Genomic DNA, 14,596 nt, shown 5'->3' with positions numbered 1-14,596 from the left:
TGTTTGCGATGTCTGCTGAAAAGAAAAGTTAATATGTTAATTCGTGGTTCAGCGCGCACTCACACACATTTTTACATTGACATAGTGTCGGGCTCAAGTGTCGTGTCGTCCTCAGTGCCGCATAGGCTATAGGCTATAATGTAGTGACCTGGTTAGACGAGTGTGGGGGAGGGGGAATGATCGCACAAGACAATAATGCTCTTCATGAAATGGATCTCACAGGCGGCTGTCTGTTTTTAAATGTAGCCTACTACACCACTTGCGAAATCGGACGTGGCACATAGCCTAATTATTAGGCTACTGGATAGCAAATCCATAGACTTTGTTCATCCTATATCCTTAAAATGAAAGTGATGACTGGCGAAATTAATCAAACGACGTTTCAATAAACCATTGTTGAAATGAATGAAAATGGTTTTAGAAACCTATAGGCCTATCAGAAGGAAATAGCCTTCAATTCAACCTGAAATAGGCTACTCGAAAGGCAACCTTAGATTAATTCATGAATTCATTAGGCTACGGTTACAAGACCGCATTTCCGTGAATAGGCTATTATTGTCAACGTCAAGGCGAAGACGAAAGAGATGGACAAGATGGACATTTTGGCAACATTTACATGCTAGGAATACTTAGAAATGTGTAGGCCTAAGCTATTTTAAAACGGAGGCTTGTTCATTTTAACCGGCGACGTTCAAGTAGGCTACGGCGACGTTCAAGTACATATGCCGAATAAACCCTTTCGACAGTCACATCCAGTTGTGGCGCATGTGGTTGAAGCATAGGTATCGTACGCCAGCGACCGGGGTTCGAAACCCAGTTGAAGAACCTCTCCGGAACCCGTCAAAACAAAGTGAATCGATTTATTAAAAGAAATGAAAGATTTCCTGTTTTGAGATTCTTTTTATGTTTGCGATGTCTGCTGAAAAGAAAAGTTAATATGTTAATTCGTGGTTCAGCGCGCACTCACACACATTTTTACATTGACATAGTGTCGGGCTCAAGTGTCGTCCTCAGTGCCGCATAGGCTATAGGCTATAATGTAGTGAACTGGTTAGACGAGTGTGGGGGAGGGGGAATGATCGCACAAGACAATAATGCTCTTCATGAAATGGATCTCACAGGCGGCTGTCAGTTTTTAAATGTAGCCTACTACACCACTTGCGAAATCGGACGTGGCACATAGCCTAATTATTAGGCTACTGGATAGCAAATCCATAGACTTTGTTCATCCTATATCCTTGGCGGAGATAATAATTAGGCATATCAAATTAAAAGCACACTACGACAGGTATACTTGTGTGATCACGCAACACAAGAGAGCATTTAGCGATGGGACAGTTGTGAATGAGTGCTTAACACCCTGGAGTCTAAATACCCCCGGGGGATTTGAAAAACTGTTCCAAACACACATCTCAATCTCTGCTTTTATCATATTATAGAGACACCATTAGAAGCCTTTAATCAACTCGTTTTCAAATATATAGCCTATGTTTTAAGAGAATATGGCAATGATAATGGCACTTTCTAAAAACAATAAATTCGTAGGATTTGTCCTCTCACCTGCAGCAGGCCCATTCAAAAGCCCATCCACCTAATTTGCATTTGAAAGAGCCAATCACTAAAGTGACACATTTAGTCTAGCCTACTTTATTAGTTTTTTTTGACCCCTCTAATAAATTGCCTATAGTCCTACTACGATAATGGAGGAAGGGCTGCCTAACTGTTCCCCCTAAGAGTTTTTTCATAAGATAAAATGTTTACTCTATCTAAGTTTAGGATTTGGTAGACAAGACAACCTCGGAAAAGTTCTTCAGATAAACAATGTTTTATTGAATTAAAGGAAAGAAAATGTATCGCCAGGGTTTCGGGGCTTGCGAAGGCATTCGTTGATCTTATCGATGCAGTCCTTGCGGCCACTTCTCCCCATCGTAGGAAACTTTCTGCTTAGTGTTGACAAAGGTCTTGACGTTGTGTGGCAGTGCTTGCTTGCCCTTCGATCCATCCCAGTTGGTGGTTTTGCACCAGGCTCTAGTGCTCCTTTGTGGTGATGGCTCTGAAGAGCAGGCATCCGTATCTACCAGTGATGCGCGGGCTGATCCAAATCGAGCGGGCGACCGCGGTCACCCGCGGTCACCCGCGGTTATGGGTCAAGAAAAAATATTTTTATTGATATGCAGTTCATGTTTGGTCGGGTCGGTAAAAAAAATAAATTGTCATTTATATCGTACATAATTGTCTTTAGAAGAAAAAGACATAAGTTGCAGCATTCCCACTGAAACGCGATTCTATCCCCCACATTTTGTCACGAACATGTAGAAATGCACTTGTTGTTTCTGCGTAGACAGACCCTCGGCTACACTTGACATGCAGTTGTGTTCTGTTCTCAGAGCATATGCTTTCTCTGTCTATGATCTGCAGCTTTTATCTCGAACTGCTGGCCTCTACAGAAAGTGGCAGAATCGTCTACTGAGCAGCGAAGTTGCCGATGCAATGCGTGTTTCTCAAGTCTGATAATTTCCAGCAAGATCGAATGGTATTATGGAAAGAAAAATAAACTAAAAGTTTCCCAAATCAGGAAATATTTCTTAATTTAATGTCATCAAGGCATATAGCCTACAATTGGTATGAGCATGCAATATGTGCGTCCTTGCGCAACTTATAGGCCTAGTGGCTCGTTGGAAAGCCCCACGTCTGCTCTTCCCCACGTCGTGCAATAAAGGTTTCATCTCGCTGCAATTTATAATCGCGGAGCAATGGACTTTTGGTCCATTGATGAAGACGTTAATAAAGAGTTTCTTAATAATATTCTATGCCTGCATTTCATGCTTGGGAGAGCTTCAAGGCATTCATGTGAGGAACGGCTGAAACAGAATTTGTATAGGAAAATCCTAGGCTAATTATGTTCAATGTTGAGTCAAACAGCCACATTTTTGGATGAATGCTGACACGGAACAAAAAAAAGGTAGACTAAATGCATGTTTCCCAAATTCTGAGCAATTATAGGCTATATATAATTAGGCAATATAGGCTATATTATTGTTTTACATGCATATGAGATACCAATTTTGCATAGCTCAATGACGCTACGACTAAGTTAGACTAGGCTACTTTTTATAATAAGCGGGTCGGGAAGCGGGTCGGGTCCTGTATTTCAATATTTTTTTTTTGCGGTCCGAGTTGCGGTCGGGTTAGTTGTAAACGGCGGGGCGGGGCGGGGCGTTCAGACACGTACCCGCGCATCACTGGTATCTACCAACGTTGCCGCGACTCTGTTGGTGAATTCGAGCATGTTGTTCTAATCTGGGCCAACAGCAAGCAAAGTCACGTCATCGTGCTGAGAAGGAACTTGAATGCTGTTGTCGAATGTGGCAGAGAATACAGAAGAAGACTTTAACTATTACTTATATATTCTTATGACGAAACGCGAAGAATAAATACGAGGACTGACCATCTCGCCTCTCCGCGTTTCCCCCAATAGGCCTACCATGGCGACAAAGAAATAAATATGATTTGACATTTTAATGTTTGTAGCGCGCCAGTTTACCCAGTGTGTGTGCATTGAGTAGTTCCTTAAAATACGGAATAAAGAGCGTCCCGTAGGCTATCTGTTCAATACAGAAGAAGACTTTAACTATTACTTATATATTTCTTATAACGAAACGCGAAGAAAAAATACGAGGACTGACCATCTCGCCTCTCCGCGTTTCCCCCAATATCATGGCGACAAAGAGAAATACATATGATTTGACATTTTAATGTTTGTAGCGCGCCAGTTTACCCAGTGTGTGTGCATTGAGTAGTTCCTTAAAATACGGAACAAAGAGCGTCCCGTAGGCTATCTGTTCAATACAGAAGAAGACTTTAACTATTACTTATATATTTCTTATAACGAAACGCGAAGAAAAAATACGAGGACTGACCATCTCGCCTCTCCGCGTTTCCCCCAATATCATGGCGACAAAGAGAAATACATATGATTTGACATTTTAATGTTTGTAGCGCGCCAGTTTACCCAGTGTGTGTGCATTGAGTAGTTCCTTAAAATACGGAACAAAGAGCGTCCCGTAGGCTATCTGTTTAATACAGAAGAAGACTTTAACTATTACTTATATATTTCTTATAACGAAACGCGAAGAAAAAATACGAGGACTGACCATCTCGCCTCTCCGCGTTTCCCCCAATATCATGGCGACAAAGAGAAATAAATATGATTTGACATTTTAATGTTTGTAGCGCGCCAGTTTACCCAGTGTGTGTGAATTGAGCAGTTCCTTAAAATACGGAACAAAGAGCGTCCCGTAGGCTATCTGTTTAATACAGAAGAAGACTTTAACTATTACTTATATATTTCTTATAACGAAACGCGAAGAACAAATACGAGGACTGACCATCTCGCCTCTCCGCGTTTCCCCCAATATCATGGCGACAAAGAGAAATAAATATGATTTGACATTTTAATGTTTGTAGCGCGCCAGTTTACCCAGTGTGTGTGCATTGAGTAGTTCCTTAAAATAGCCTACGGAACAAAGAGCGTCCCGTAGGCTATCTGTTTAATACGGAAGAAGACTTTAACTATTACTTATATATTTCTTATAACGCTGGCTGTAGGCGATTTCTATAACCATTTTCATTCATTTCAACAATGGTTCATTGAAGTGTCGTTTGAATAATTTCGCCAGTCATCACCTTCATTTTAATGATTCAGTGAGATTAAGGAGTCGACTATTGACGGATATGCGGTCTTCATCATTAAATGCAGTTGAAACTTTCTGCCACCTGGTGGTTGTTTGGGTACATTGCCTTAGCCTCGAAAAAAATCGGCTTGACGCACTGCGGGATCTCTTCGGGAGTCCCGCGGGAGAAGGTGCATTCTCAACCCGTACCCACTGTAACTTCATCAGCCAGCCGTTATTCTCAAAGTAAATGGCTTCGGGGTCTATATACAACACACTATCCATTGCAAACATAGCCTATTTGAAACTAATCATTCCCCCTCCCCCATACACGTCTAACCAGATCACGGAGGGGGGGAGATCGTTTTACTACGTGTGGACATGATCTGAGGCTACAGACATCACTGCGGCATTGACAACTGCCTCCCCACCCCCACCCCCTCTCTTGCATAGGCTGTAGGCTGGCTGTTTGTTGTTTACATGCAACTTGTGGAAGAATGCGCAATCATGTTTCATCGCATATGCGCGTTTCAGAATGTTCAAATTCGCCAGCGTGCGTGTAGTTGTGTGAATAGAATATACTTTATTGATGCCTTGCTCAAAAGAACTTCTACCATACACAGGTCGGGGATCGAACCAGCAACTCTTGGGCATAGGGGCTGAAGCTCTAACCAGTGGGCTACAGCTTTGTCTCCGCATCTCGTTAAAATGTGTGTCTCGATGCTGAATCACAAATTCACATAGAAGTTAGCTTAAATTGTAGAAAGAATAGGCCTATAGCTTTTTTTCAGCAGACATCGAAACATAGCCTACACATTCCCAAAACGGAGAATATCTTTCACTTATCATTTTTATAGCCTAGGCTACTTCTCGCGCCTATGCCTGCTCAGCATAGCTCTCTCTATCTCCCTCCCTCCGAGGTAGCTAGACCCTACAAGATCCCTACAAGATTTTTACACAGCCTACCTGTGTAAAAATTATTTTCAGCTGAAATTCGAAGTTTTGGCCAAAACATTCACGGTAGAGATGCACCGATTGCAATTTTTTGGCCGATTCCGATTTCCGATTTTTCATAGAATTTGACCTGCCGATACCGATTTTAGCCGATTCCGATTTCATTTCTTCTAACCACTTACAGCACACACAAAGAGTTATTTTCTATCCTTTCTTTAATACAACTAGTTAATATAGAAATGTAATCAACTTATCAATGGCTGGTAAAAAAAAATGTGAATAGACAGATTCTTCAAGTCTTCTTCAGCTGCAGTATTCCCAGTGTGGGACATTCATTTCACACACTAATAGAAATGCACTGTGGGAACACCTATATTTTTCTTCTCACATACAATATCCAACTGTAAATATCTTCAGAATACTGCTAAGTGTATTTGGAAAGTTTGGTGTATAGGTGCTACATAGGCTGAGATGTTGGAAAATTACAAAAAACTAATTTTGAGATAACAGCCTTGAAACAGCCAATGGCATGCATTCTCTTGAACTTTCGCGATTGCTTGCGGATACAAAGGAGGTAGATTTCTGTAACTGGGTCGGATCAAGGTCGGTCTGCTTTCACACCATAAACGAACCGCACCAGGGTTCGATAGGAACCGCTCCGAGACCACCTCCTCAGCTGGGTCTCGGTCCGCTTGTTTGGTCCGCACTAGAGTTCGAGTGATTGTATTCACACCAGTCAAAAAGGTCCGAACCAAGCAAGAAACGAACTTGAGTTTGTTTTAATCGAACTAAACAAGGCAGGTGTGAATACCCCCTTCAATTCACCAGTTAGGAGCTACTTTTAGCCTTAAAATTCTTAGTTGCTGTGTGTATACCAGGGTTCATACGTTTTTAAAAAACCTGGAAACAGGGTTCATACGTTTTTAAAAAACCTGGAAAAGTAATGGAATTTGAAAATGGCAATTTCCAGGCCTGGAAAGGTTTTGGAAAACAAAAAAACACCCCAAAAGCCTTGAAACAGCCAATGGCATGCATTCTCTTGAACTTTCGCGATTGCTTGCGGATACAAAGGAATTGTCCATATTTGGATGGCATAACGTCATGCAGGAGAAACACAGATTTCCAACGACACCACACATGATATGTTTTGTATCACGGTCGCGGTAGTGTAAGTAATTAGCCTGATAAACCAGCCTAAATGGATTGGATGTCTAATTTAGTCTGGCTCCGATGAATGGATACAACGGAACATTGTTGATGAGCACAACCCGTTGTCTTTCAAACCGTATCTGTGCCTATAGGCCAACGCTCCCTCAAAACCCCGCCCCAGAGCCCTCTGCCCCGCCCGCGTTGATTCAAAACACATCTCTGCGTTGTGATTGGTTTAGTTGCCATCTGCCAGATTCAGGGCAGTGTTTTCAAAATGTACAGTGGTCCGAGGCCAGACCCAAATGCAGGCAAAACATTTTGCCGTCCAGCAGTTGCCGCTGGTTTTCCAGGCTAGTAAGTAATGCTTACTTTTGGCGAATTTAGAAGAAATATACAGGCGTGAGTACGGAAACGGTATTGAAATAAACCTCTAAATGTGTAAATCGGACTTTGTTGTTGTAGTAGGCCTAGTGTGAAAGAATACATGCTAAGGTGGCAAACCGAAGCAAAGCTATGTTTATTCCTGCCGTGGCTATGTTGCTGCTTGTTGACAGCGCTTGTGGTTCAGCTGCGAGCACGCAATTAGCGGCAAGGACGGGCAGTGATGTGCGCTTATGTAACCTGAAGTGACAGTTTAGTAAATTCCACGCAATATGGCAAAGCACAGCGTTCGCTGCATAGAAAAACTCAGTATTAGCGCTTTATCCAGTCCTGAGTGTTGGCCTTTGCTAGCTTCATCAAACTTTGCAAACTTAGCTGTGTGATGTTGTTACAAGTAGGTGCGAGTGCATATGACCGGCATAAAATCGGCATGTCTCAGACTGACCGGCCGGTTGCCGGTCGCGGCCGATCACAGGTCGCGGCCGATCACGTGAAAATCGGCCGATTCCGGTCACCAGCCGATCTATCGGTGCATCTCTAATTCACGGCAAGCGAAACTTCAGTGGGGGCAGGGAGGTAGACTTTGTTGTTAGACTCCCCTAAAAGGAGTGTCTAAAGGCCTAAAGGTCTAAAGCTGCCATACAACTGCCGTTCAAAAACAATTTACGATTAGATAGTTATTTTTATTAAACTGCATGTGTAAAGCTTGATATTATTGGGAGGAATTATTAACCTTATTATTAGCCTTCCAAAGCACTCTTCCCTCGGAAAACATCGCAGAAGCCTGCTACTTGTCTCTCCCACGACTCCAAAACAAAACTATTATCTGTCACAGCAATAGGCAAGTCAATTTTGAATCACAATGGTCAATGTTTCAGCACTTTTTTTGGATCGTTCTGACGGTACATTTATGACTAGGTGCAACGACTTGATTATTTTCAGCCGATAACTGAATGTCATAGCCTATTCGTAGATTAACTGCACTCAAACTAACGTGTGTGACATTGATTTAATCATCTTTATAACAATCTCCGAAATATTAAAAACTAATATTCATATTTATTAAAAAAGAAATATATATACTGTATATATAAAAAAAATGCTACGAAAAAGTTGAAAGTCAAGTTTGCTTCAGGTTTGTTCAAGAACTCTTCCAGAGTTTTTACCTCAAACAACACAAATAAATGAACAGATAGCCTACTTCAAACGTGCTGTATGTCATAATGAAACAACCACAGACTATCAAGACGGTTTGACACGAATGAGACATGGCTTAGTGCAAACTGAATCTATGACCAAACGATTTGATTCGTGCACGAAGCGCCATCTAGCTATCATTATGTGTAAGTGACAGCGTCCCAGTCTAAGGACTCAGCGGTCATTTGACCGCCTCACCGCGCTTTAAGTAGTTCACACCAGCACGCCACTTCTAGTAGGTCGTCAAAGCGGTCAAATGACCGGGGCGCGGCGCTTCTAGGTATAAGTGGGTCAGAACGGCCCGGCGCTTCTAGTGTTAACTTTGTATAATCGAACGGCTTGAAGTCCATTATCTGCTTATTCCACTGTTGCCACTTGCGTTGTGTTCATTTCCGGTGATAATTTAAATCTTTTAATCGCAAGAACTGTCTCGTTTGTAGAATTACTTTACCCAGGCACATTTCAACTAATTTCTCACTGCGGTTACTAGTTCTAAATGGATGGTTGCTATTGCCAAAGGCCAGTTAGTTCTAAATGGATGGTCGCTACGGCCAAAAGCCAGTTGTTGGTTCTATCTCTCCCGTTGTCAAGCGGGCATATCTGAGGATTCTGATGTTGACTTTGAAAGGTAGCTATTTTTCTTAGCCTACTGCCATCCAACTAGCTAAAACCCATCTCCGTCATATGCTTTTAATGTTACTATGTTCTGAACGTCTATATTTTACAGCTTGCAACGTAACGGTTCATTTAAACTTCACAACGAGTTTGGCGAATTAATATTTAAGTGTGATACGGTCAACAAATTGGAACTACCTCATAGGTGTGCAAATAACGGTTAATGCACCCCCTTCTAGAACGCAGGACAATGGGGAAGTCAACTAAGCAGTGGAATAAATAAAAATATATAATATAATATAATAAAATATAATCGAACTTTGGCGAATTTGCAAACGAAATGCTTTTGTCACGTCTAATGCACCATCTAGAAATGGCAGACAGTGGTGCAACTACGTAAATAACCACTCCTGACCATTTAAGTGATGTGTGAAGTTTTTGGATTTCTGTCAGAAAACGGCAAAATAACAAGTAGCCTAAAGATGTCGTAATCTGAAGAATGTGCAGGCGGCCCACATGAAATATCACTCGACAATGAGCAGCCTGAGTGCACATCTGATAACGCTACATCCTGACAAGCTAGGTATGTAAACAGTCTGAAGAGCCAAAGCTAAAGTAAGCAAGAATTAGCTTGCCACTTTTTTGCCTTCCCTCTATGTATGGTGCTTCTGTCACTTCTTTCACTCCTGTTACGCTGATTTGCGACTTAATGGATCATGGAACCGCAGATCGATAGGGTAGAAAAAAAAGCAAACTCTTCCCCAATCAGGAAATACTTGACAATTTGGCATTATCAAACATAGAGGCATACAATTAAGTAGTAGTGGTTCATTCAGTGTGTGTGTGTGTGCGTCTGCGCGAAAGAAACTGAAACCACTGAAGTTGCACAGATAGCTTTTGTTCAATATAACAAGTCAATTGATAGGGCCATTGGCAATGCATTTAGCACATATACATTGTATAAAGATTAGGGCTGGGCAAGGATTAACATTTTTAATCGAGATTAATCACATGATTTCCCTGATTAATCATGATTAATCGCATTATTATACGCAAAACTCAATAATGAATTCAAAAGTAGTATATAGCACATTTTATTTTAAATGTGCTGCCATATGAATGAAAGTGCCATAGCATTTTTTCTGCAAACATTTAACATCAGCATTTTGTTTATACAGTAGCAGTTAAATGAATGATATTTGGTGTAAATCTCAACTTAAACAATGTAATCAAAACAAATACAAATTTAAAGCTTATTGTAGGCTACATGCACTTTTTTGGTAAAGCCTTTAACAGTGTGTGTAGTCAGATCTTTCCATAATACTTGTTGTAATAAGCCTAGCCTGGTATAATGTCAAAATTATTTTTTTAGGCCTATAGGTCATTAAGAGAACATAACAAATGAGCTGTTGTTTGTGTAACCCAGACATCAGGAACTTTCATTTTATACTACTAATCACTTCTCGTGGCTGCTCCCTGTCACGGCTGCAACTTGAGCACTCGTTTGCAGTGCTTTTTAGCGGCATGTTCATCAGGTCCCGGAGCTGCCTGAGCCTCCATGTCAGCAATGAATGAAAATTAGTGTGAGTAGGCTATGCTACACACAACATACAGGCAATGAGCAGCCTTGAATGAATAGTTTTTAATGTATCAGACAATAACTAGGCTACTCAAGACTCTGCTATAGTAGACTATAATTTTCGCGACAATATGCCAATGTCACTTAACAGCGAAGCAGGAAATGATCGAGACATTGGCCTTTAATTAGGGCAGGATTCGGGGCAACTGCTTGTCATCATGACTGTTCCGATTTTTTCGGGACGTCTGGTCACCCTACTCCGGTGATACGAAAATTCAAGTTTGCAGTGATTACAAATAACTTTGCTTCTGTCGATTGTGCTGCCTGAAAGAACTTTAAAATGAAAATGGCCATGTAAAAGTTCCGTTGGTCTACCCTGCTCCCTGTTTGTTGGTTTGCTATATCTGCCAATATTTTTTTCCTTTCCTGGTTCCTGTAAGCGCGGCAGCAGTCGGCAGCCTGTGACCAGCCTGTGAGCAACAGACCTTTACAGTATAAAATTAATAATAAAAACTGCGTTAATGCGCGATAAAATAATTATTGGTGTTTATTCCACTGCACGGTTGAATTCCCCATTGTCCTGCGTTCTATAAGGTGTGCATTAACTTTAGATATACGCACGGCTATGAAGTAGTTCCAATTTGTTGGCCGTATCACACTTGAATATTAATTCGCCAAACTTGTTGTGAAGTATGCACTGTCACAGCTGTAAAATACAGACATTCCGATCATAGTAACGTTTAGCATATGGCAGATGTGTCATTTAGCTAGTCAGGTGGCAGTAGGCTAAGAAAAATAGCAATCTTTCAAAGTTAACGTTCATCAGAATCCTGGGATATGCCAGCTTGACAACGGGAGATTAGAACTAACGACTGGCTTTTGGCCATAGCCACCATCCATTTAGAACTAGTAACCGCAGATTGAGAAATTAGTTGAAATGTGTCTGGGAAAAGTATTTCTACAAACAATACAGTTCTAGCGATTAAAACATTTAAATTAGCACCGGAAACGAACACAACGCAAGTGCCAACCGTGGAATAAGCGGGATAATGGACTTCACGCCGTGCGGTTATTCAAAGTTAATAATGCACTTTTCTAGACGGAACGTCCCTCCGCTACGCGTCGGGCTGTATCACCGTCTAGAACGTGCATTAACTTTGAATAACCGCACAGCGTGTCGTCCATTATTCCGTACTTATTGATTGATGAGTTAACGTGATATTAACACGTTAACGTGCCCAGCCCTAATAAAGATGCATAGTAAATATAAATAATGGGCAACATTTGAGCATTACATATTTGATAATAAATAGATTATTAAAAATAACAATAATGAATGAAATTCGAATGGGATTATGGAGGCATATTGATAGCCCTAATTTGTAGGAGGGTCATACGAATAGTGGAAGATTGGGGAAAAATTATGGAAGAAGCTCAAAGAGTGACTCTGTTGTATGTATGAAATGTGCGTAGGAAAGCGGATTGTGAAAATTATAGGGGTGGCACGGTTTACAAAATCTACGGTTCGGTTCGTATCACAGTTTAGGGTCACGGTTTTCGGTTTGGTACGGTTCTTGTTATTTTTTCTTTTGATCTTTAACACTCCAGAAACATATTTCAGCATATATAGCTTACATTATCATCCACAATTACGCTAGAGTATTTAAAGAATAGCTATGATGTAATAATGCACAAACTGAATTTGACTTCACATAAAGCACATTATTGTCAGAGGAAACTTTAAGCTACAGTTGAGATTTTGGTACAGCAAGAGGGAAGACATTGATGATTTCAACAATCTCTTCATTTATTTGGCAGGGATGGTGCACCAGCACAAAATGTAGGTCCACCCATATTTTTCATTGCATCACCTTTTTTTTCGTTCTCCTTTCATATAATGTGAATGATTTTTTAACAAGATGTAAAGCTTGTTAAAAACAACTTTATTGGCCCCGGCAGTGGCGCAACTGGCTGGGGCACCTGCACCGTACGCTGGCGACCCGGGTTCGATTCCCGCCCCGTGGTCCTTTCCAGATCCCATCCCGACTCTCTCCCACTCACTTCCTGTCATTCTCTCTACTGTCCTGTCCAAATAAAGGCATAAAAAGCCAAAAAAATAATCTTTAAAAAAAAAATAAATAACTTTATTTGAAAAGCACACACATTATGTAATTATTTATAAATTCTATATACTGACATTTCTGATATTCATAACAGCAAACTTTATGCAGATTATAGCCTACTATTCATATTACAACTCCACCTCTTAAATTCAGCTGTCTGGTTGAAGCCTCAAAATATTTTAAACAAAGTAGCAGGCTAAGCTTATCATACTCTACTGGTTGGACTGTTCCGTTTCCCCACATGTGTTTAAGTTTCAAGGTAATACTTTTTCTCCTTAGGACAGGCCCTTTTAAGTCTTAGAGTTGAAAACATTGGTATTGAGATGGTCAGTCAACTTGATCAAATCAAATGTCTGCAGCATAGCTTACTAATGATGCTAACCGGATTTAACAGTAATTTAGCTAGTCGTCTTCTGTGCGTCATTGCGTTCACGATTGTTGAATTCACATAAAGCACATTATTGTCAGAGGAAACTTTAAGCTTTGAGATTTTGATGCAGCAAGAGGGAAGACATTGATGATTTCAACAATCTTTTAATTTATTTGGCAGGGATGGTGCACCAATTTGGATTAAATGTGCATGGAGGGGAGGGGCTGTGTGTATGAGAGACAGACGCGTGAGTGACAGAGAGCAGGGAAAGGAAATTCAGCTTAACGAATGCTGCGTGTTTTTCAATCATTGGTAACCTCAAATCCAAAATGCTCCCACACACCAGACCTATAACTATGAGAGGCTGGCGCATCCTGCAACTCCGGGCAGTGTTTTTCTCTGGCACTTGCCGTTTCTAAAGCCTCGCGCGCAGCACTCATAACTCCATACTCTCGCGCGAAAGGGAAACACATTGGAACATATGGGAATCAATTGCGCGTGCCATAACTAGCCTGAACCGTAGGACCGTACGATGAACACACACTCCGAACCGTGACATGCCATCCACACGGTTCGGAGCATTTTTCAAAAACCGTGCCACCCCTAGAAAATGATGTATTATGTTTTAATTATGCATTATGTTAAAAGTAGCCTTTTGATGTTTTATCATAGCTTTTTCACTTCATCCACTGGCATATATTCCTGAATTTTTAATAACTACAGGTTTTACTGGAATCGACTCTGAGTATGAGAAGCCTGAAGCTCCGGAGCTGGTGCTGAAGACGGACTCCTGCAGCGTGAATGAATGCATCCAACAACTTCTGGACCTCTTGCAGGAGAAGGTACTATGCCTATTTTTGCTACTGGGTAGAGATGTAACAGTATGAAAATGTAACATGACTATTATAGGGACCAAAATGATCACGCTTGGCGATATTATCACAGTATTTTTCAAGTGTTTTGAAAATGAAAAACAGAATAGACCCCTTGATGGTCCATGTCCCAGAAAAGGTGTGCACATGTCAGGGTCCGAAAGCTTGCCATCCTATTGAATTGTGTTTGTGCATGTTTAATGCGCTATACAAATAAAGATGACTTGACTTGAGACACACACCACACACACACACACACACACACACACACACACACACACAGAGTGCAACCCAAAGCGCTTTACACACAAAATATGCACTTAGTCCTTTGAGTTTGTGATGTGTTATGGTTTGTATAATAGTATTGTTTTGTTATAATTTGTCTATTGATAGAATTTGAAATTTATTTTGCTATTGTCCTTAAATTTAGCCATACCATGCTTTAGTTATTATTATCATATATAATTAACTGAGTGACTTATTTGATTGCTATTCTCATTTCACTGTTTTATTTCTCATTAGGTTAGTGCTTAAAATTATTGTTCTACTGATAATATTACTATTCTCCCTAGTTTGTAATTGTTCACTGTTAATTTAATTTGTATTGTTATTTATTTGTATGTCGCTTTGGACAAAGGCGTCTGCTAAATAACCATAGCCATAGCCATAGCCATAGCCATAGC

The 14,596-nt window shown here is 40.8% G+C and overlaps 1 protein-coding gene across 2 annotated transcripts in view; it reads left to right on the top strand.

Moving 5' to 3' along the window:
• Nucleotides 1–14,596, top strand: part of papss1 (3'-phosphoadenosine 5'-phosphosulfate synthase 1) — a 79,375-nt gene that overhangs the window by 20,293 nt on the left and 44,486 nt on the right. For both annotated transcript variants that reach the window (XM_062533278.1, XM_062533279.1), the window contains exon 5: nt 13,765–13,883. In XM_062533278.1, the coding sequence (XP_062389262.1) occupies nt 13,765–13,883 (119 nt within the window). The remainder of the gene's footprint in view (nt 1–13,764; nt 13,884–14,596) is intronic.

This window comes from Sardina pilchardus, chromosome 3 (genome assembly GCF_963854185.1).
Source record: "Sardina pilchardus chromosome 3, fSarPil1.1, whole genome shotgun sequence".
Taxonomy (NCBI): domain Eukaryota; kingdom Metazoa; phylum Chordata; class Actinopteri; order Clupeiformes; family Clupeidae; genus Sardina; species Sardina pilchardus.
Note: the sequence above shows the minus strand (reverse complement) of the source record. Positions and strands in the feature narration are given on the sequence as shown.